This window comes from Geotrypetes seraphini, chromosome 17 (assembly GCF_902459505.1).
Source record: "Geotrypetes seraphini chromosome 17, aGeoSer1.1, whole genome shotgun sequence".
NCBI lineage: Eukaryota > Metazoa > Chordata > Amphibia > Gymnophiona > Dermophiidae > Geotrypetes > Geotrypetes seraphini.
In genome coordinates this window covers 44,443,139-44,465,260 of record NC_047100.1, presented here as the reverse complement: position 1 = coordinate 44,465,260, position 22,122 = coordinate 44,443,139, and the positions used below count along the sequence as shown (strand labels likewise).

General features: G+C 42.6%; 1 protein-coding gene across 3 annotated transcripts in view; it reads right to left on the bottom strand.

Moving 5' to 3' along the window:
* DOCK3 (dedicator of cytokinesis 3) overlaps positions 1-22,122 on the bottom strand; it is a 694,894-nt gene that overhangs the window by 460,483 nt on the left and 212,289 nt on the right. For all 3 annotated transcript variants that reach the window (XM_033926008.1, XM_033926006.1, XM_033926007.1), the window contains exon 14: positions 9,935-10,060. In XM_033926008.1, the coding sequence (XP_033781899.1) occupies positions 9,935-10,060 (126 nt within the window). The remainder of the gene's footprint in view (positions 1-9,934; positions 10,061-22,122) is intronic.

Sequence of the window (22,122 nt, the reverse complement as noted above, 5' to 3'; positions counted from 1 at the left end):
ATTCATGGGATTTTAAACAAGTTCTCCTGGTTTCCAGGCTGCCAAACTTAACCATTTTGCTACTCCTCCACTATTAGAACTGAATTTCTCAACTAGTCTTCAAAGCAGCAAACCATAATTAATTATATTATGGCAGGGAGAAATAAATGTGAAGGGAAAATTAGGTTCTCACTGCGATAATCTTCTTTCTGGTAACAGGGCATACAAGTCCTGACAAGTGGGTTAACTGGGCTGTAATGTATCTCTTCAGTTTGTATGAAAGTAGTCAATAACCACTACAATAGGAGATATAAGGAGGAGGGTATGGGGAACTTCCCTGACAAGACATTTCTGTTCTGCTCTGTAATAAGTTATAATGAACAATGCTATCATCAAAGTGGAACAACCAAGTCACCTATCTGAGTTAACCAGCACTAACATTTATGGAGTTTGTATACTCTCAATTGCATTTGTAACAAGTGGCCTTGTACTTAAAATACATGACTGATATGAGAAGATCTCAAGTTCTGGACAGACATATTTATCTGAGACAGCTAGCAGGTGAATAATTAGTGGACATGTATTTGATATAGTCTACTTGAATTTCAGTAAGGCCTCTGACACAAATAAACTCAGTGAGCTTAAGTTAGGACAAAATGGTGAACTATATTGGAAACTGACTGATAAGACAGCAGATGGTAGTGGTAAATGGAGTTTACTCAATAGGACAGAAAGGTGAGTGCCCCAGGGATTGATACTGGGACCAATTCTATTCAACATATTTGAGTGACATTGCTGAAAGGCTAGAAGGAAAAGTCTGCCTTTTCACAGATGACACCAAGATTTGCAACAGAGTGGACAACATGAGAAAAGATCTACAAAAATTAGAAGAATGGTCAAATGTTTGGCAGTTAAAATTTAATGCACAGAATTGCAGTGATTCAAGTGGGGTGTAGAAATCCAAAACAGCAGTGTTTCCTAGGGGGTTAGAGATTAATGCACAAATGAGAGAAAGACCTTGGGGTGATGATGTCTGAGCATCTCAAGGCAGTGGTTGTTGCCTGAGAATGCTAGACTGCATAGAAAGAGGCATAACCAGCAGAAGAGAGGTGTTTCTGCCCCTGTAAAAATCGTTTGTGAGGCCATATGGAGTATTGTGTCCAGTTTTGAAGGCCATATTTTCAAGAACATAAAGGATTAAATACTGTATATGGTGCCAATAAATATCAGTGCTTAGTGCTATTTTATAAACAGCATTCAGAGTTGGGCACTGTTTACAGAATAGTGTTTGGTGCTGGAATCCGCACACAATTTTGGACACGAGGATTTACACCAACTGAAACTTGGTGTAAATTATTGCACCTAAATTAGATGTGTGATATTCTTTATTCTGTAATACTGCGCACAAATCAAGGAACACCCCAATCTTCCCATGCTTCTCCCATGGCCCCACCCCCTTTTCAGGTATGCATGTAAAATTTACAAGAGGATCCCATAATCTAAATATGTGTGCATAAATTTAAATTAATGCTGATATTTGATTATTACTATGTAACAAAGTTGTTGTTTTTTTGTTCCTGGGTAATACGTGCTCTTTTTTAATTGCCTATGCTACAAAAGTACAGAAAATGGCTATCATGCCCCTCAAACTTTGCTTTTGTGACCAGGATATTGATATTTTGAAATTTACCTATTTTGCAGAAAATTCCAGATTGATTCCAAGCTGAGTAAACTTAGGGTTTCTGTCACTAAGGTGCAAACATCTGGCAAATGCATTTTGCTATGTATGCAGCCAATTTATCAAGACAAGAGGGGAAAAGTACTCCACAGAAGCATCTACTAAGATGTGTGATGCCTACAAGGCATATTTTGGCACACCTGTTGGAGATCAAAACAAACCTTGGGCACCTCACTTCACATGTGAACACTGTCAAAATACTCTAGAATAGTGGTTCCCAACCCTGTCCTGGAGAACCCCCAGGCCAATTAGGTTTTCAGGCTATCCCTAATGAATATGCATGAGAGAGATTTGCATATAATGGAAGTAACAGGCATGCAAATCTGCTCCATGCATATTCATTAGGGTTATCCTGAAAGCCTGATTGGACAGGGTTGGGAACCACTGCTCCAGAAGGTAAGATTTCTGGGCTAGATTCACAAACCTGCCCACTCGAGCCCGATCCGGACAGGTCCAATGAATTCTCAAAGCCCCAATAAGCAGATGGGGGCGATTGGAGGAACGCCCCCATACAGTTGTTATAGATATTTTTAGATGATCTATATAATTTAAATTGGGAGGATAGGTATCCTGGAGCCAGACCAAAAAGACCTTTAAAGCAAATGCAGCCAAATTTAAAAAGAATTTGCGCTTTGAATGGTAGCCAATGTAACTGCTGATAAAAAGGACTTATATGGGGAGAAAGCAGGTCAGAAAAAAACCCTCCGGGGGCAGAGTGGAAGATCGGGCCAGAGTGCAGGGCAGCAATGGAGCAGGAGAGTCGGCAGAGATATGTGCAACTGGTCCCCAGCAGTTGCTTCTATTCTTGATCGGCCAACCCAGTCGATGTCCCAATTTTGTTTTGTGAATCGAGTCTCTGCCTACTTTGCATGCATTTCCCCTCATTTGCATGCACGGATTCGAAGTGGATTGCAGGAGAGGTTAGTGAATAGTGCAGGAGGGAAATCTGTCACAAACCGATCTGTACACGATCAGTTTGCTTTGTGAATCTAGCCCTATGTTTCTTACTAGGATGGTGGAATTTTTTTTGCTACAAAATGTGTAAGAACAACCTTTTTACACCTATGGACGTGCGGAAATAAAATAATTATTTCATGGACCGGAAAATTAATAAGACTGAAATTTTTTAAAACCCCATCGCCGCCCCGTCCCCACGAGCTCGGTCCCGTTAACCATCTGATCCCATCCGCACAAGCCTCAAATAGTTATGATTTTATATTGAACATATTTTATTAAAGTATAAAAAGAATCAATATTCTGTACAATTGTCATTTTATAAATATAAATAATAAAGGGCAAGGATGAACAAAACCCCCGTCACCCCTCCCCTTCACATATATCCCCTCTACTATAAAGAAAACTGAATAAGCCAAATTATTACAGAATGCTACACAAATATCATGCTAACAGAATACCGCAGTCACACATGGCAGGAAAGGTGTTAGGGGGAATGCAACTGCCTCCTGGTCAGAGAGAGCCCTAAGCCAGCTGGAAGCTAAAGAAGCACTGCCTGGGCTTTGCACTCCCAAGTTATGTCTAACATCAGCTCTAGCAGGATACACATTTTAAATCTGATATATTCTAATCACAAGATAGAAATAAAATTATTTTTTTCTACCTTTTGTCGTCTCTGGTTTCTGCTTTCATCATCTTTTCACTCTCTTCCATCCAGCGTCTGCCCCCTGTCTCTTCAATCCAGCATCTACCCCTTCCATCCACTGTCTGCCCTCTCCCCTTCCCATATGGTATCTGCATTCTTTCTATTCCCCTCTCTCCTACACCAGATCTAGCATCTTTGTCCCTCTTTCCTAATTTCTCATCTGACCCCCCTTCCCAGCTTCAATCTCTCTCTACTTTGTCATTCCTCTGTCTCTCCCCTTTCTCTCATCTGATCTCTCCACTCTATCCAGACTCCTTCTCCTCCTCTAATCTCCCTGCCAGCTGTTTCCTTCCAATTTTCCTCCTCCCCTGTCCAGCAGTACCTTCTCCCTTTCTTCCTCCCTTATCCAACAGTAACTCTCTTCCCTTCCCTTTCCCTTCTCCCCTGTCAGCAGTACCTCCTTCCCCTCCCTTGTCCAGGAGTACCCCTTCTCCCTTTCCTCCTCCCTTTATCCAACAGTAACTCTCATCCCTTCCCTTTCCCTTCTTCCCTGTCAGCAGTACCCTCTTCCCCTCCCTTGTCCAGGAGTACTCCTTCTCCCTTCCCTCCTTCCCTCTCCAGCAAATGTTTCCTCTATGTAGGCTAGGGGCAGCTCTGTGTGATTTTAACTTCAACACACAGCTGCTCCTAAGCAGTATTTTAGCCGCGGTTTCATGAAGCAGCCTCGGGGCCTTTGGTAGTCCGGCCCACATCGTATCATCGAAGCAGGTCGACCTAGCAAAGGCCCCAAGGCTGTCTCATGAAACCGCAGTTAAAATACTGCTTAGGGGCAGCTGTGTGCCGAAGTTAAAAGCACACAGAGCTGCCGCTGCTGGACTGGGGGTGCGAAGACAAAGGCAGGAGCAGGAGACATACGCGGCAGGAGTCCCGGTGGTGGTAGGCAGGAGTCCCGGCATAGCGACAGCAAAAGGAAGTTGCATGTCAGCTGACGCCGGCACCTTGTGTTGCGGTGGGGATCCGAATCTTTCACAGACTGGCAAGATTTTTTTGCGGACCGGCAGTTGAAGAACTGTGTCTTAGAACATTTAATTTTAAAAAATATCAGGTGGGAGGGTGGGGATAATATAATTGTACCCTGAAGTCTGTAAGTTTCATTGTGCTTGTTTTTAAGTATCCATATTTGTGAAACATTTGTTGCACAATTGTACTTGAAAAACTTAATAAAGAATTTAAAAAAAATTACATTTTAATATTTTTAATGTTATTTGAAATCATATCATATATGAAATATGTTATGAGAATCTCATGCACATTAGTCATAGGTGAAATAAATTTATTGTTTTCATTACCACAATTTCTTTTTATTCTTCTACAGGATGGTACAGAAGGGAAAAGAGAGCCATGAAGTCTGCTATCCCAAGAATTTTGTTAGGAACCCACTGACCACTAAAGGAACTGCTACTTCTGCATGGTGGACCCTTCCAAACTTTAAACTGGCAAGCACACATCTGCAAACACATATCCAGACATTCCTTCATCCATTGCCCTGAAATCCCCATACTCACTCTTCCAGACAGAAAGCAGCTGTCTTCAGAAGAGAGCAGTACGTCAGAGAGTAAGGAAGACGATGAAGATCCAGTTTACAATATCAGTGGTGCAGCTGATGAGAGAAACCCATACTATCCAAACCAAAAAGACCTCAACAACTAGATCAGAGTTCTTGGTTTCACCAAATCCATTACAGAGCTTTTGACATCTAGGTTCAAGCAGTGGAACTTGCTAAATGGAAGTGTGCAAGATCAGAGAAAGTATCACCAAGATTTTTCCACCTTCTTCACACATCAAGATGGGCTCTGTTTTTACAACAATATGACCAGTCTGGTTGAAGCAATTGGAATTGCCTGTAAGATGTCTCTTCATTGACATCTCATCCAGGAGCATCAAAGCCATGCAGTTCCATAATGGGAACAAGTACCCATCTCTTCCACTGGCTCACTCAGTGCACCTCAAAAAGGATTACAACAGCATCAAGGCCTTATTAGGCACCTTAAAGTATGATGAGCATGAATGGGAAGTCATTGAAGGCTTCAAAATGGTGGCGTTCCTGGCCAGATCAGCGATCCAAGATGGCGATCTGAGACAGGACGCGCTGAGCTGCGTGTCCCAGGACTGTGCTTCTTTCAATTTTCTTAACGGTAATTACTTACCGCGATGCCGAAGAGACGGGGCCGGAGTGCCGCTTCTGCCTCGCGGCGTCCTGGAGCCCCGGGTCTCGGGAATATTCAGGATTTACTGCGGCGCATGCAGGAGGTCGCAGTGACGTCGGATGGCGGCCCGCTGACAACACAGGGAGGCGAAACCAACGTGGATGTTCCTGGGCCCGACACTACACTGAGCCCCGACGTTAGGGCACCGCCCCCGCAACCCCAGACGACCAGCTCTCCCAGGGGCGGGGAAACCCCGGATTCATTGGTTTTCTCCTCTCCAGAGGCAAGGGAAGAGTTACTGGAGAGCTTGGAGACTGGGGCCCACTTTTCCAGGGCCCCTATGGAGGTACCTGGGGGAATATCATCTCAACATGAGGGGGAAGGGCTGAAGACACCCCCCGAAGGACTTCAGAACGGTGAGCACTCTACACCTACACAAACCTCAATTGAACTGATTAAACCTGCAGAAGTGACTTTAGACTCTATCTGGGACTTATTGGCTGGTTTTGTTAAAAAAATTACTCCTACACTCCAACAAATTGAAGGGAAAATTAAGGAACATGATAAAGAATTGAAGGATTTAAGGAAAGAAACGAATATTTCTAATTTATCTGTTCAAAAAATGGAAAAAGAAATTGTATCATTGAAACAAGTTCAAGAGGCTTTAGTTAAAGATAATATTAACCTAAGGAAGAAGACTGAAATGCTCGAGAACAATTCACGCAGTAATAACTTAAGGTTAATTAACTTTCCAAGACTCGAGTTAGTAACACCTAGAGAAATGCTAAAGAGATATCTAGTAGAGAACTTAGAGATACCCGAAGATTCATTACCACCATTTTCACGGGTTTATTATTTGCCTGATAAAGAACAAAATCAACAACTAAAAGAAAAACCCTCAGATCAAGAACTTCCAAATATATCGCAGATCTTAGAAACATCTGAGAAGGATTTAGCATCACCAGCCACCATGATTATTACTTTAGCTTTGCCAATTGATAAAACATGGTTGTTAAAACTTTTCTTTAAAAATAGACAAAAAAGCTTTCTTGGTTATAAAATACAAATGTTCCCAGATTTGGCACGGGAGACGCAAAGGCGTCGCCGTGAATTTCTTCTATTGAAACCTGGGGTTTTATCTTTGGGAGCAACTTTTTATTTGAGACATCCGTGTAAATGTATTGTATATCACCGTACTCTTAAATATGTGTTTTTTGAACCATCACAATTGACAAACTTTGTGGCTATGTCTCGCCTGAATGTTAACAATCTTTGAGCCCTATATTTAGGATATTGTGACCTCATCTCAGTGCTATAGTTCTCAATTTCTTTTACAATTTTCTTTTTAGATAATTTCGCCAATTTTCAATAATTCTTGGATCCTAATTGTGGACTTGAGCATAAATAGTATATTTGTTTAATTTAAGAATTATATTGCTTTGTATTTGATATCTATCCTATTCTTGCTTTCTGTACAAGTGAAATACTTGAAATTTAAGTTGAAAATAATAAATAAATAAATTAAAAAAAAAAAATGGTGGCGTTCCTAATGGGTCTCCAAGGCGGTTTTACCAAGTTTCCCCACTATTTCTGCCTTAGGGACACAAAGATTAACTAGCAAATGTGGTACTGACCACAGCGGACCAAGCTCTCATTGGAGAGAAGCAATGTCAAATGGGAACCATTGGTGGACCCCCCAGAAGGTGCCAATGCCACTACTGCACATCAAATTGGGCATAATAAAACAATTTGTCAGAGCTCTAGATAAGGAGATGACATCCTTTAAGTACGTTCAAGACATCTTCCATAATCTGTCTGAGGCAAAGGTCAAAGCTAGTGTCTTTGTCAGACCACAGATAAAGAAAACCCTGGAGTGCAAGGAATTTCTCAAGAAGCCAACTAGAAAGGAAAAAGTGGCTTGGAACAGCTTTGTCACAGTGATTCAGGCTGGTTGAGAATCTGGTGAAGAATTACAGTAAAATGACTCTCAAAGTCCATGTCCTTGATGCTCATCTTGAAACATTCAAGAACATGGGAGCATACTCAGTGCAGCAAGGTAAGTGCTTCCACCATTGTATCTGGACTTTGAATGACGCTATCAAGGACAATATAATGAGAACATCATGAGAGATTGTCTGGGGGCTGATTTGTGAAAGTGAGTTACAATATAATTGCAAATCTTGAAAAACTACTCACTTTGTATAACTTCGATATAAAGCAACCAACAATCTCAAATTTTATAGCACAGTAGATATACAGTCCAGGTGAGCAAAGCTAAGCCCCTGGGAAAAGAAGAACAATAAATCATGGGGTTATTCAAAAAACCAGGGGCCAACACTTAAAACAGCTTTCACATCAAAAATCATTTTGAGGTAGGAAAAAGCCTCAGAGCCCCTCCTCCACCCACCGACATAGCAGCTATTTAAATGGAAAATGTAACAGGGTAGAATCCCAGGGTTGCTGTATTTCTGTTTTATCTCATATACTTGGGTTGTTCTCACTAACTTCGATATAAATACATGTTAATTGTGATTCATATGTTGCTTTTTATGACTTTATAAGAATGAAAAGATGAAAAGTCAGCATTTTCACGTTTTAAATAGATAAATTGCAAAATTTGACTATCCTGGTCAGAAAAGCAAAGTTTAATGGAAATAACAGACATTTTCTATACTTTTTAGGCATGAGCAATTAATAAATTATTGGTTTCATGGCTTCCTGGATAAAAGATCATACCAAGTGTTTAAAGAAGATACCTTGTTTTATCGTTGGGAAAACTGGGGTCCCGCAGGGTTCACCTCTGTCCTCCTCTTTGTTTAATATTTATCTTGCTTCCTTGGGAAATTTGTTGCAAAGTTTAAAGTTCAAGTTCTACATTTATGCAGATGACATTACTATAGTCATCCCGTTAACTTGTCTGTCACCGGAGTTCATAAATTTTTTAGCGATTATTTTAAGTCAGATTGAACTTTGGATGACTGCTTATAAATTGAAATTAAATGCGAAAAAAACTTAATTTTTTTTAGCAACTCCCAACGATAAGATTAAAGAAACAACAATACACGTGAATGGGTTGGACTATAATATAGAACAATCCATAAAAATATTGGGTGTGACTCTGGATAAACATCTCACATTGGAACAACATACGGATTTATTGTTTAAGAAATGTATCTCTGTGCTTTGGAAGCTTCGTACCATTAAGAAGTATTTCAACAAAACTTCCTTTCATTTACTGGTACAGTCTTCTATCTTAAGCATTCTCGATTATTGTAACATTATATATCTAGGTGTTTACAATAAAATTTTCAAAAAATTGAGAGCGATTCAGAATACTGCCGTTCGCCTCATTTTTGGTTTTAAAAAATTGGAGCATATCACTCCTTTTTATTTGAAACTCCATTGGTTGCCAATAGAGTTGAGAATTCTGTTCAAATTTTCTTGTATTTGTTATAAATCAGTTTCGGGTTTGTTACTAGGTTATCTTGTGTCTCATTTTTCTTTGAAGTCATCACAAACAAATGGCTTTACTATATAGTAGTTTGAGTGAAGGCTTAATTCATCAGTAGCAATATAGTTCATGCCACACTCTATTATATCTATCTTTATCTAACTTTTATCAATGGTGCTTCTAAATTACAGAATTATAATTCATTCATCATATTTCAAGTTCTTCCTTTCATAAATCATTATAGAACTCTTTCATTCAACTTCTGTGGCCTCAGCGGCTATGCTCGAGTGTTCTATTTCATGTAACACTGGAGCTTATCAGTAGCCATCCTCCTCATTGGCCTATAGAGCAATTTGTTCAGCTTCATTTATAATTTAAATAAATATATAAATATATTTCATCAAAAACTTATCTCATCTTAAGACGATACACTGAATGGGGCTCCGATGTGAATTCCGCGTTTTGCATTGAATGCTGTTTCAAGGATAGTTCCCCTTAGCATGGCTTCTACTTCATTGCAAATGTCCATTATTTTTAAAATTTCTATACCGTTTTTTTCCCAAAACGGTTTACAAGGAGTTACATACATAAAATATTAAAAGTCTATACAAAATAGAAAATAAAACAGACATGTTCAGTCTTAGATAAAATCAATTGCTCAGAAAAATGCATCAACAAATAGTTGAGTCTTCAACATTTTCCTAAATAATGTTTTTGTATTCTATTTTGCTGTTGTTAAATGTACTACATAAGTAAACAAAACTAGATTACCTGTTCTTTACATCCAAATGTGACTGACAATGTTCTATATTTCATTACACAGCATCTTTGTTAAAACACACTCCTAATGCCTTGAAGTATTTATCATAATATTATGAACATATATAACAATGAAAGCTGCATATTGTTATTAAAGGTGCTGTGTGGCCCTGGGGAAAAAGATAAAATATCCTGCCTACCTGGCATGATAACATCAGGGAACCCCAGCTTCCGAGTGACAGCCATGCCTCTGTTAAAGGTCATGGGGTTCTCTCTCCGAATCACTTCTAAATCACCACGAAAGAGTTGAAGAGAAACTATAAGGCCTGCAAAACAGAATGCACAAGGAAACAAGGGAGAACCGGGTCAGGAATGTTAAAAGGATCCTATTCAAGATTCTGGTGTATCCAGGGAAGTCCATTTTTTTTTTTTCAAAAGTAGAGAAATTCAATTAAGAATACACTAGTTCTTTCCTTACTATTTTCAGAACAATTTAGAATAGGAGTTCCCAAAAGTATGGCCCAAAGGCTGGATGAGACCCTTCAAACAAATTTTTCTGGCCTTCTATGCTTTATCTGGCCTATAGAGTACATCTATTTTGCTTTTTTTGGCCATGCATTCAATCTGCACTTTTCTTTCAATTTCTCCATCCTACAGATTGGGGATTTCATCTAGCAGACTGTGAGCAGCCCAGTTTCAGTCTCAACAGTAGTTCTTTTTCTATTCCTTTCTGCTTAGAATTCATACTACCTAAGCATCCCTTTTCTTTCCTTCTTCTGGGAAAGTAATAACCACCTCAGGAATAAAGTAAGAGAGAAACAGGGTCAGGAATAGCCACTACTTCCAGATCATAAAAGCACTGACTTTGCCAAAAGTAAGTCCACGTGAAACACCTTTTTAAGTGTGTGTGTGTGTGTGATGGGGGGGGGGGGCAATAAACTGTACCCGGATTATATTTACAATCAGTTATTACATTAATATTTAAAAATGTAAAACAGAGTAATAGCTTAGAATACCACTAATAACACATACAGTATAATACTACTACAGATTACCTATGCCTGAAGAACAAGACAACACCTATTTCAAGCCTAGGTATTTTACTGTATAAAAGCACATAATCACCATTTGTATCTTTATACAGTACAAGTCAAAAATACAAACTGATTGGGGAATGGGTTAATCCAGATTTTCCAGATTCTTAGGCAGTACTTTTAAAATTCAAATTTAAGGAATATAGAGGAAAACAACCACCCAGCTTTGAGGATTTATTCACTAATAAATACAGAATGTTTCTTTTTTTTTTTTACTCATATTTTATTGAAAACACCAACCCCAACAAGTACAAACAACAACCAAGTACACTATGGGTTCTGCAGCACACCTGGAAATCACATTCCAAATAGAATACAATCCTCCCAGCCCCTCCCCCTAAAAGAACACCAATGGAGTTCAACATGAGAACCAAAAAGCACAGTTACTTACCCATAACAGGTGTTATCTAGCGACAGCAGGCAGATATTCTCACATGTGGGTGACGTCATCCACGGAGCCCCGATGCAGACAGCCTGACAAGCAATGTTGATTGAAGAACTCTAGAAAGGTCGCGTCTGCTGCACCACGCAAGCGCAAGTGCCTTCCCGCCTGACATAAGGCATGCGTCTCCTCAGTTCAGATAGCTAGCAGAGAAGCCAACCAGGGGAGGAGGGTAGGTTGTGAGAATATCTGCCTACTGTCCCTGGATAACACCTGTTACAGTAAGTAACTGTGCTTTAGCCCAGGACAAGCAGGCAGCATATTCTCACACATGGGTGATCTCCAATCTAACTAGAATGGGATGGTGGGAGAGTTGGCCATTAGAAAAATAAATTTTGTAATATTGACTGGCCAAAGTGCCCATCCTGTCTGGAGAAAGACTCCAGACAATAATGCGAGGTGAATGTATGAACTGAGGACTAGGTGGCAGCTTTACAGATTTCCTCAATAGGAGTAGATCTAAGGAAAGCTACAGAAGCTGCCATAGCTTGGACTTTGTGAGCTGTGACACGACTCTCCAGGCACAATCCAGTCTGAGCATAGCATAACGATATACAGGCCAGCTACCCAGTTGCAAATCTCTTGGAAACAGGATGCCCCAACTTATTAGGATCAAATGAGACGAAAAGCTGGTGAGATGTTCTATGTGGCTTTGTCCTGTCGATGTAATAGGCCAAAACATATTTATAGTCCAGAGTGTTTAATGTCCTGTCTCCTGCATGAGAATGAGGCTTAGGGGAAAAAAAAATATGGGAGAACAATTGACTGATTGAGATGAAACTCCGTGACAACTTTCGGAAGAAACTTTGGGTGGGTGCGTAGAACCACTTTATCATGGTGAAAAACTGTGAAGGCTGGATCTGCCAACAACTCTTGTAACTCACTTATCCTCCTGGCAGAAGTAAGCGAGATAAGAAAAAAAATTTCCAGGTAAGAAACTTGAGATGAGCCATGGCCATTGGTTCAAATGGTGGGTTCATCAACCTAGAAAGAACTACATGGAACTACATTAAGAACTACATGGAGGTCCCAGACTACAGGAGGAGGCTTGAGAGGTGGTTTCACATTGAAAAGTCCTTTCATGAATCTGGAGACCAAAGGATGAACAGTAAGAAGTTTTCCCTCGACTGGCATATGAAACAATGTAATAGCACTAAGATAGACTCTGATAGATGTAGATTTGAGTCCAGAGTCAAACAGATGAAGTAGATAATCCAACACCAATTCCACTGACAAGGAAGTTAGATCATGATGATGGAGACACCAGGAAGAAAAAAACCTAGTCCACTTTTGTTGATAACATTGTTGAGTGACTGGCTTCCTGGAGGCGTCAATAATATTGCATACAGGCTGAGAGAGATGGAATACAGATGGAATCAGCCCGAGAGAAACCAAGCTGTCAGGTTGAGATGTAGAAGCGATCTTTGATTCTGAGTAAGCAGACTAGAAAAGATTGGTAGGGGAACTGGCTCCCTGGTGGTGAGTTGAAGTAGAAGGAGAACCAATGTTGTCTGGGCCACCGAGGAGCAATGAGAATCATGGTGACTGATTCTCATTTGAATTTGAACAGCATCTTTTAACAGGAGATGAGTTGAAGGGAATTCATATAAACAGGCCCATCCAATCCAGGAGAAATGCATCGGCTTCCAGACGGGAGGAGAGTAAAGTCTGGAGCAAAGCTGCGGCAACTTGTGGTTGAGATGGGTCTCAAACAAATCTACCTGTGGAGTGCCCCATTGAACAAAGATGGGATGAAGAGCTGTAGAACTGAGAGTCCATTCGTGAGGTTGAAGAAATCTGCTGATGATGTCTGCTAGGGAATTCTTCTCCCCTTGAATACAGGTAGCCTTTAAGAAAATGTTGCGAACTGTCGCCCAAAGCCAGATTTTCTGAGATTCCTGATATAACAGGAGAGAGCCCGTGCCTCCTTGGTTGTTTATGTAGTACATTGATACTTGATTTTCTGTGCGAAGGCATAAGGAGATGCATCTGCCGTTATCACATTTTGGTGAGGGGGCAAGTGAAAAGCAGACCTCTGGAGAGATTGGATGAGGTCATCCACAATTGAAGCAACTGCTGAAGAGATGATGTGACAGAGATATGCTGTGATAGACGATCTGTCGCTTGAGACCACTGAGAAGCAAAGGTCCATTGAGGAATGCGAAGATGCAGCCTTGCCAGTGGTGTTACATGAACTGTGGAAGCCATATGGCCTAGGACAGGGGTGTCCAATGTCGGTCCTCGAGGGCCGCAGTCCAGTCGGATTTTCAGGATTTCCCCAATGAATATACATGAGGTCTATTTGCATGCACTACTTTCATTGTATGCTAATAGATCTCATGCATATTCATTGGGGAAATCCTGAAACCCGACTGGATTGCGGCCCTCGAGGACCGACATTGGACACCCCTGGCCTAGGAGAATCATCATGATATGGTGTGAATCTTCAACTTCTGTTCACAGAGGATGAGAAGAGTGTTCAGGCGATCTGGAGGGAGAAACGCCCTCATGAGAGTAGTATCAAGGATAGCCCCAATGAACTGAAGACGTTGAGTCGGAATTAGATGAGCCTTGGGGAAACTGATTTTGAATCCCAAAGCTAGTAGGAAGAAAATGGTCTGAGACGTTGCTAGAACCACCTCCTGTGATGAGACAGCTTTGATCGACCAGTCGTCCAGGTAAGGAAAGACTTGAAGACCATGGGATCAGAGATATGCGGCCACAACAATCAGGCACTTTCTGAAGACTCTGGGAGAAGATGCTAGGCCGAAAGGAAGGACATCCGAAGGTATCTGCGGTAAGCCTGATGAATTTGTATATGCGTGTAGACTTCTTTGACATCCAGAGAGCATAGCAAATCGTTCTGATCCAGAAGTGGATAAAGAATGGCAAGGGAGAGCATCCAAAATTTTTCTTTGACTAGAAATTTGTTGAGATCTCCAAGATCCAGAATAGGTCGTATACCTCCCGTTTTCTTTGGAATTAAAAAAATATCGGGAGTAGAATCCCTGATTCTGCTGAGATAGAGGAACTTCTTCAATGGCATTTAGAAGAAGGATGTATTGAATTCTCCTGAATGAGAAGAGAAGACTGTGCAGGGTCCGAAATAGACTCTCTTGGAGGATGATCCAGAGGTAGGGTATGAAAGTGGAGAGCATACCCCTGACGAATGATGTTTAGAACTCAGAGATCTGTAGTGATAAGCTCCCACCTGTGGATGTAATACTGAAGCTGTCCTCCGATCAGCTAAGGCAGAGATTTGAGAATGAGAACAGTGGCTATGCTCCTGAGGAACACGTCAAAAAGGCCGTGTAGGTTTTTATTGAGCAGCCTGTTGCTTAGGTTGTAGACGTGATTGCTGCTTTTAATTCCTAGGTTGAGGAGGAGCAGGAGAAGCAGGCTTAGCAGTAAACCTGTGATGGTAAGAAGTAGACCTGAAAGCACGAGGTGGTTGAGGCTTTTTCTTTGATTTGACCAATGTGTCCCACCTGGTCTCATGGGCAGACAATTTTTGAGTAGCAGTGTCCATAGATGGACTGAAAAGTTCATCCCCAAGACACGGAGCATTAGCTAAACAATCTTGGTGGTTGACATCAAGTTTGGAAACACGGAGCCACCGGCATGGCTGGCGCTTCTGAAGTAAGTTCGAATATGTCATAGGTAGAATGAACCATATACTTCCTCAATTGGAAAACTGTAGCAATAAGATTTTGAAAAGCCTGAGTTTTTCATGAGGGAATGTATTTTTGAAAAGCTTAACCAGATGTTTCAGGTAGAATGAAAAGTGGAAATTATAGTTTCCAGCTCGGTTCACCAACATTGCATTTTGGTAAAGGCGTTTACCAAATTTGGCCATTGCTTTACCCTCTCTACTAGGTGGTACAAAAACCCCTGAAGACTTCTTCAAGGTCGACTCCACTACAAGAGACTCATGAAGAAGCTGAGGTTTATCAAACCCAGGAACAGGAACCAAGCTTTCTAGGAGCCACAGGAATAGAAAGTGGAGTTTCTAGATTTTTATAGAAAGTCTCACGCAAAATGTACTTTTGGTGGTTGGTCATAATCCAGAGCCTGCAAGAACTGTTTGCTATACTTGGAGTCCACCTGCAGTGGAATGGAAAGGTCCTCAGACATTTGCTGGAGAAACCTTGCAAAAGAGGACCTTTCAGATAAAGCAGCAGGTTGAGAAGAATGCTGAGGTGAATCTGAACTATCAGTGTCATCATCATCAGATGACAGTGGTTTCTGCTCCGAGTCTCCCAATAAGTCTGAGTCCTGAATAGAATGAGGACAGTGTCGGAAATTCTTTGCTGAAGACTCAATATGTTTCATCTTATGAGAGGCCTTCCAAGACTGCACCGTCGTCGCCTCTCTAGATGTTTCAGTCAAGGACGACTGCTGCCGTGGAATGAGATCAATCGACTCCCATGCTAAAGGTCCCCGCACCGGTGGAGCATCAACTTGAGGTGTGGTCGGTGTCGCTATCTGCTCAGACTGAACCATCACCTTGAGTGCCGGTGTCGACCTAGCTTGGACAGCTGATGTCGATGTGGCCATAAATTGGGTCGGTACCAGCATTTGAAAATGCTCACTCAATTCCTCCCTAAGCAAATCATCAATCCTTTGCTTAAGGGAGAGCACCAGTACCACTGGCTTTTTTGCTGGTAGCACTCCGGTCCAGTGACAAGGAAGTTGATGTTGAGGCACTCACTGAAATCGGGACCAGGCGCTTATGAGACTTTTTCAAGGTCGGCATGACTTGACTCAATGTCACTTTGACCTGAGCCTCAGATGAGGTAGGGGAAGGCTTCTAAACCGGCTTACCCACAGGAGGTTGCAATATCAGTGATGTTTCTGCCGTGTCGATATACGGGGTGTTGTCTTGGTTGGCACCGCTGGTGTCAGTATTGATGTCGACTTCCCCTCCATAGCGACACCGAACTATAACTTCTGTTGTAGAAGGCGGTTTTTCAAAGTCCTCTTCTGAAGAGAAGAACACCAGGTACAGGTTTCCATGCAGTGCTCCAGTCCTAAACACTGGAGAAACCAGTGATGTGGGTCAATCATAGAGATGGGCTGTGCACAGCGACCGCACTTACATCCCGTCTGCAGGAGTGACATTGATGGGAAGACCGCCTTGATAAAATCGATGTCGAAGGCCAAGGTAGTACACCAGGCCTCGCCGGGTCGAACCCGTGAGAGAGAAAAAGAGGGTTGGGGGGGGGGGGGTTAAACGAAGGTAAACTAAATGGAAAAAAAAAAAAACCCCAACGAAAATGACTGAAAAGTCACTGACGCGAGAGCGGGAAGGCAAAAAAAAGTTTTCAACGACTTTGAAATGCGTCATCTTAGCTCCGCGGAAACTAAGAAACTGAGGGACCGCGCACCTAAGTCAGGCGGGAAGGCACTCGCACAAGCGCGGTGCAGGCTATCGTGAACATTCCAAAGACTTAAAGTGGTGATGCACTTTTGAAGTGGTCTGTGCCGGGGCTCCATCGGTGACGTCACCCATGTGTGAGAATATGCTGCCTGCTTGTCCTGGGATAATTAATGTTCTTATCCCAGAAATAAGCAGCGGATTTTCTCAAATCCATTTTAATAATGGCTTATGGACTTTTCTTTTAGGAAATTATCCAAACTTTTTAAAAACTTTGCTAAACTAACTGTAAACTGTTTTCATTTTCCTTCTTACCTCTCACAGTCACTAATCTTACTACTGTATTTTGAGTAATTTGTATCACCCTTAGCAGTTTTACCTGTTAATACTACACACAATAAAATCCAAAGAACTCTTTATCGTTGCTTGAACTATTGTTTCCAAAGCTGCTTCCTCCAACTATGGCTTTATAAACACACACTGCATTACAAAAAGTATGCTTCTGTTCTCCATGAACAAGCAGGCAGGGTTATTCTCACATATGGGTGGCATCTCCAACAGAGCCCTAGTGCAGACATTGAAAAGAAAAAGTGCAATGCGCTTTTAAGAGCCCTTAGCGCCCATGCGTCGGCTCCCTATATCTCCCTGTGGTGCAGATTCTTTCGTTTTCGCTGAAATGGAGAAGTTCAGCATACCAACTGCTCTTCTTTCTTTCTCAGGGAGGAACAACAAGCCAGCTTTAAGTGGAAGGGGAGGAGTTCTAGATATCTGGAGACGACAGGAGGGCTCTGTATTTCTCTCCTGTTTCTCCTTACTGCTGAGACTGAGGGCAAGCCACTGCCCCCCCAGCAGCTTTTTTTAGCGACCAACAGTCCAGCACAGGAGATGCCGGTATGAGCCAGTAGAGCAGCCTAAGCAGCTTAAATAAGCACCACTTGAATACCCAGTACAGTTGTAACCGCTTAAATAGGTACTGGAGCAAGACTATACTGGGAACTGCTTCATCACAGTCACCTCCCTCATCGGCAATACCACCATCGGGGGAGCCACGGAAGAGACCTGAGACGCGCAAGTACTTGACCTCCCCCTTCAGGATCACTTCAAAATCCTCCCAATTTTCATCCCCAGTAGCATGCCACTGGCATCGTCACACAGTGGCTGGTTCGCCAGCCCATCAGTGTCCTCTTCGAGACACGCCTCTGCAATGGGGTCACTGACGCCTCAACACTCAACCCAGCCTGCGCCCATCCCTGTGTGAACAGCTCCTTCAGCTGTTTTAGTCGGAATTTCCGGGGCTTCTACAGGCAAACACAGTATCAGCTTCTGCCCCCAAAGTCCCTGTTAAGAAACTGTCCGAGCACCACATGGAATCTCCAGTAAGTTGCCAATCTCAGAATTACAATCCACCTGACCCCGATGCCCACCGTGGTGCAATTCATAGGCATCTGGTATAGACATACATGGGCAACAATAACTTTGGACTTCTGTGGTTGACCCGCATGATCAGCACCAGGTATCCTGGTAATGGCAGGAGACCTCATCAAGAGAATAAAGCTATTCTTTACACTCTAGACACTCTTGTCATTCTTCTCGAAGCTCTCCTCAGTGCTCCCCTATGCGACATGTCTCATCACAGCCTGCTTTTACGGGGGTTTGATTCAGATCTGCCTCCCCAATCTTCCAGCTTCTGCCCTGGCTTTTCGACGGATGAATCTTTCGGCCTCCCATCGGGCCAAAGATCACCCCCAGAGGACCGGTCATTTCTGAGATTTATAGCCAACTGGAGAAGACGTTGTCACTTATGGCAGAGACCGGAGTCCAACCTCGAGCAGAGCTTTTAGCTGCCCTTGACTATCCAAGTGGTCTCAAGACTAGAAACATAGAAACATGATGGCAGATAAAGGCCAAATGGCCCAGCTAGTCTGCCCATCTGCAGTAACCATTATTTCTTTCTCTCTTTGACAGATCTCACGTACCTATCCCAGGCCCTTTTGAATTCAGACACAGTCTCTGTCTCCACCACCTGCATCTACCACCCTTTCCGTAAAATAGTATTTCCTTAGATTACTCTGGAGCCCATCACCTCTTAACTTCATCCTGTGCCCTCTCATTCCAGAGCTTCCTTTCAAATGCGCATTTACATTAAATAGGTATTTAAACGTCTCTATCATATCTCTCCTCTCCCACCTTTCCTCCAAAGTATATCGATTAAGATCTTTAAGTCTGTCCCCATATGCCTTATGATGAAGGTCACATACCATTTTAGTAGCCTTCCTCTGGACTGACTCCATCTTTTTTATATCTTTTTGAAGGTGCGGCCTCTAGAATTGACCACAATAATCTAAATGAGGTCTCACCAAAGTCTTATACAGGGGCATCAATACCTCCTTTTTCCTACTGGCCATACCTCTCCCTATGCAACCTATCATCCTTCTAGCTTTCGCCGTCACCTTTTCAACCTGTTTGGCCACTTTAAGATCATCACATACAATCACACCCAAGTCCCGCTTTACTGTTGTGCACATAAGTTCTTCACCCCTTAAACTGTACCATTCCCTCGGGTATTTGCAACCCAAACTCATGACCTTGCATTTCTTAGCATTAAATTTTAGCTGCCAAATTTCAGACCATTCTTCAAGCTTCACCAGGTCTTTCCAGCGTGTCCACTCTATTGCAGATTTTGGTATCATCCACAAACAGACAAATCTTACTCGACAACCCTTCAGCAATATCATTTATACAAATGTTAAAAAGAACAGGCCCAAGAACAGAAACTTGAGGCACACCACTGGTAACATTCTTTTCCTCAGAGCGATCTCCATTGATCACTACCCTCTGTCACCTTCCACTCAATCAGTTCTTGACCTAGCCCATCACTTTAGGACCCATCCCGAGGGCACTCAGTTTATTTATTAGACGTCTGTGTGGAACACTGTCAAAGGTTTTACTAAAATCTAAATACACCACATCTAGTGCACATCCTCTATCCAATTCTCTGGTCACCCAAAGAAATTGATCAGATTTGTCTGACAAGACTTACCTCTAGTGAATCCTTACAGATTCATACATACAGCTTCCTCTACACCAGGGATCTCAAAGTCCCTCCTTGAGGGCTGCAATCCAGTCGGGTTTTCAGGATTTCCCCAATGAATATGCATTGAAAGCAGTGCATGCACATAGATCTCATAAATTTTCATTGGGGAAATCCTGAAAACCCGACTGGATTGCGGCCCTCAAGGAAGGACTTTAAGACCCCTGTTCTACACCATCTCTTAAAGGAGATCTTATTCAAGAACTGGGCTTCCCCTCTCGACATCCTTTTAGCACTGCACAAATTAGATGCACTGTATCGCATTTAAACCTGTCCAGTGTTCGACAGACCACAGTTGTTGCATCAATCATTGGTCTTAGAATCTGCCCTGAAGCGGTGTATAGTGCACAAACCCACAATATCACCCCTCCCAGAAGAGAGGGTCAAACTCTGGATAGATTTGAGCACAGAGTGTTCCAGGGATCTATGCTGGCCAACAAAATCTTGAAGTGCAATTTCTTCATGACTTTATATTTGAAGTCTCTTATGCAGAAGCTACCAAGTTATAAGAGATATATCCCACTGGAGCACATTCCATCATATCAGCAGCTGTTGATGGACCTGCTGGATACCAGGAGATACATGGTCCACTCTGCCTTTGACGTGTTTAAGGTCACCTCCCAAGCCTCTGTAATTTCCATCGCCATGCAAAAGTAAGCCTGGCTCCAGATCTCAAGATTTAGATCCCAACGCTCACAACCATCCGGCTAACATTCCCTGTACAGGAGAGGAATCATTTGGTAACCTATACAGGAAGCTTCTCAGCTGATTGCATGACCATATTATCTTCCTCCAGATCTTGGCAGTCCCAACTGTCCAAGAGATATTAAAGTACCCATGGAGTCATGCTGCATCTGAAGAGGATCTGTCTGCATGGACCAGCATGACAATAAGGTGTCCTGCATATGAACTTCCGCTTAGGAAACCAACTCTATGGTTGCTGCCAAGGACCCCAATACTTATAGATAGTGCCATACCGTAGGCAGTGGCATTGTCAAGAGGTCTGAAATTTGTCTCCAGATTTTCTGTTTGCATGACTTGGGGAAAAAAACATGGCCTCCCACCATATTGAACCAAATTCCCAAATCCAACCCAGGCTCTGCAGCAGTTGGATCACCTTTTCTCCCGCCAACTTGGACAGGGCTCTGATCAATCAGTCGTCCAAGTATGGATGTGTTGTATTTCCGCTTTATGGAGATGCACAACTACCACCACCATCACCTTTGTGAATGTGTACGATGCTGTTGCCAAGCCAAAGGGAAGCACAGAGAACTGGAAATGTCTCCCCAAAATATGAAACCACAGAAACTTTCTGTGCACCAGAAATATGGGAATATGCAGATAGGCCTCCATTAAATCCAGGGAAACAAAGAATTCCCTTGGAGCCAACACCACAATGACCAACCAAACGGTCTCCATGTGGAATGGCTGCACTGATGGACTTCAGATCCAGGATTGGTCTCCAGTTTTCTAAGTCTTTCTTGAGTACTCTGAAGTATATAGCGCATCTTCCTAAGGCTCGAAAGAGAGCCTTGTCACCTTTGCTCGAAATTTGACTGCTTTCTCTGGCCTCCCAGCTGTGGAGTTCACAAATAGATCCAGGAGTGGGTGACAGAATTCAAGCTTGTAACTTTCTCAAATGATATCCAGCAGTCCAAGCAAATCCACTCTCAAGCCTCCCCTTAAGCTGATAACCTCTTACCCTTCTGCGGGGGCAGGGAAACTAACCTGGCATCATTGTGATTTCTTGAAGGGTGCTGTGGTGTGAGAACCAGAGGACTGAGGTCTCCTAGCACTTTTGTAGCTCTGTCTAGATCAGTGAATCGCAAACTGTGTGCCACGGTGAGATTCGAAGTGTGCCGCAAGATGTTGACGAGGAGGAGAGTCACCTGCGCCAGCTGACTAATGTGCCTCTCACGGAGAAAGGCATGTCCTGTAAACAGTCTGCCAGCACCGGCACCTCTCTTCCTTCCCACCATCGTTAATCCTCTCTACACCTCTCCTGTTGACCTCCTCCCAACAGCTTTCGCGCATGCACATGCATGTGACATCATCACGTCAACATCCATGCACTTCCGGATGACCTCAAAGCCACAGCCACCTGTTTAGTGTGCCATAGCTAGAAATAGTCTGTGAGACACTGGTCTAGATCTTTAATATGATCTCTGGGTTTTGGCCATGTGGGAGGCCCAAGGGGTGGTTGGTCGCCCTCGTCACTTTCTGCTTGTGTGGGGAGTCTATTTGGATTCCTTATCTCCTAGAGGTCGCAATCTCCTTTTGAATCCTCTTGCTTAGCCTTGTTGAGGTTCATCATGCTCACTCCTAGGATCGGTTACCGCAGACACTTCCTTTTTTTTCCTCTTTTGTTTTGTTGATTTGTTTGA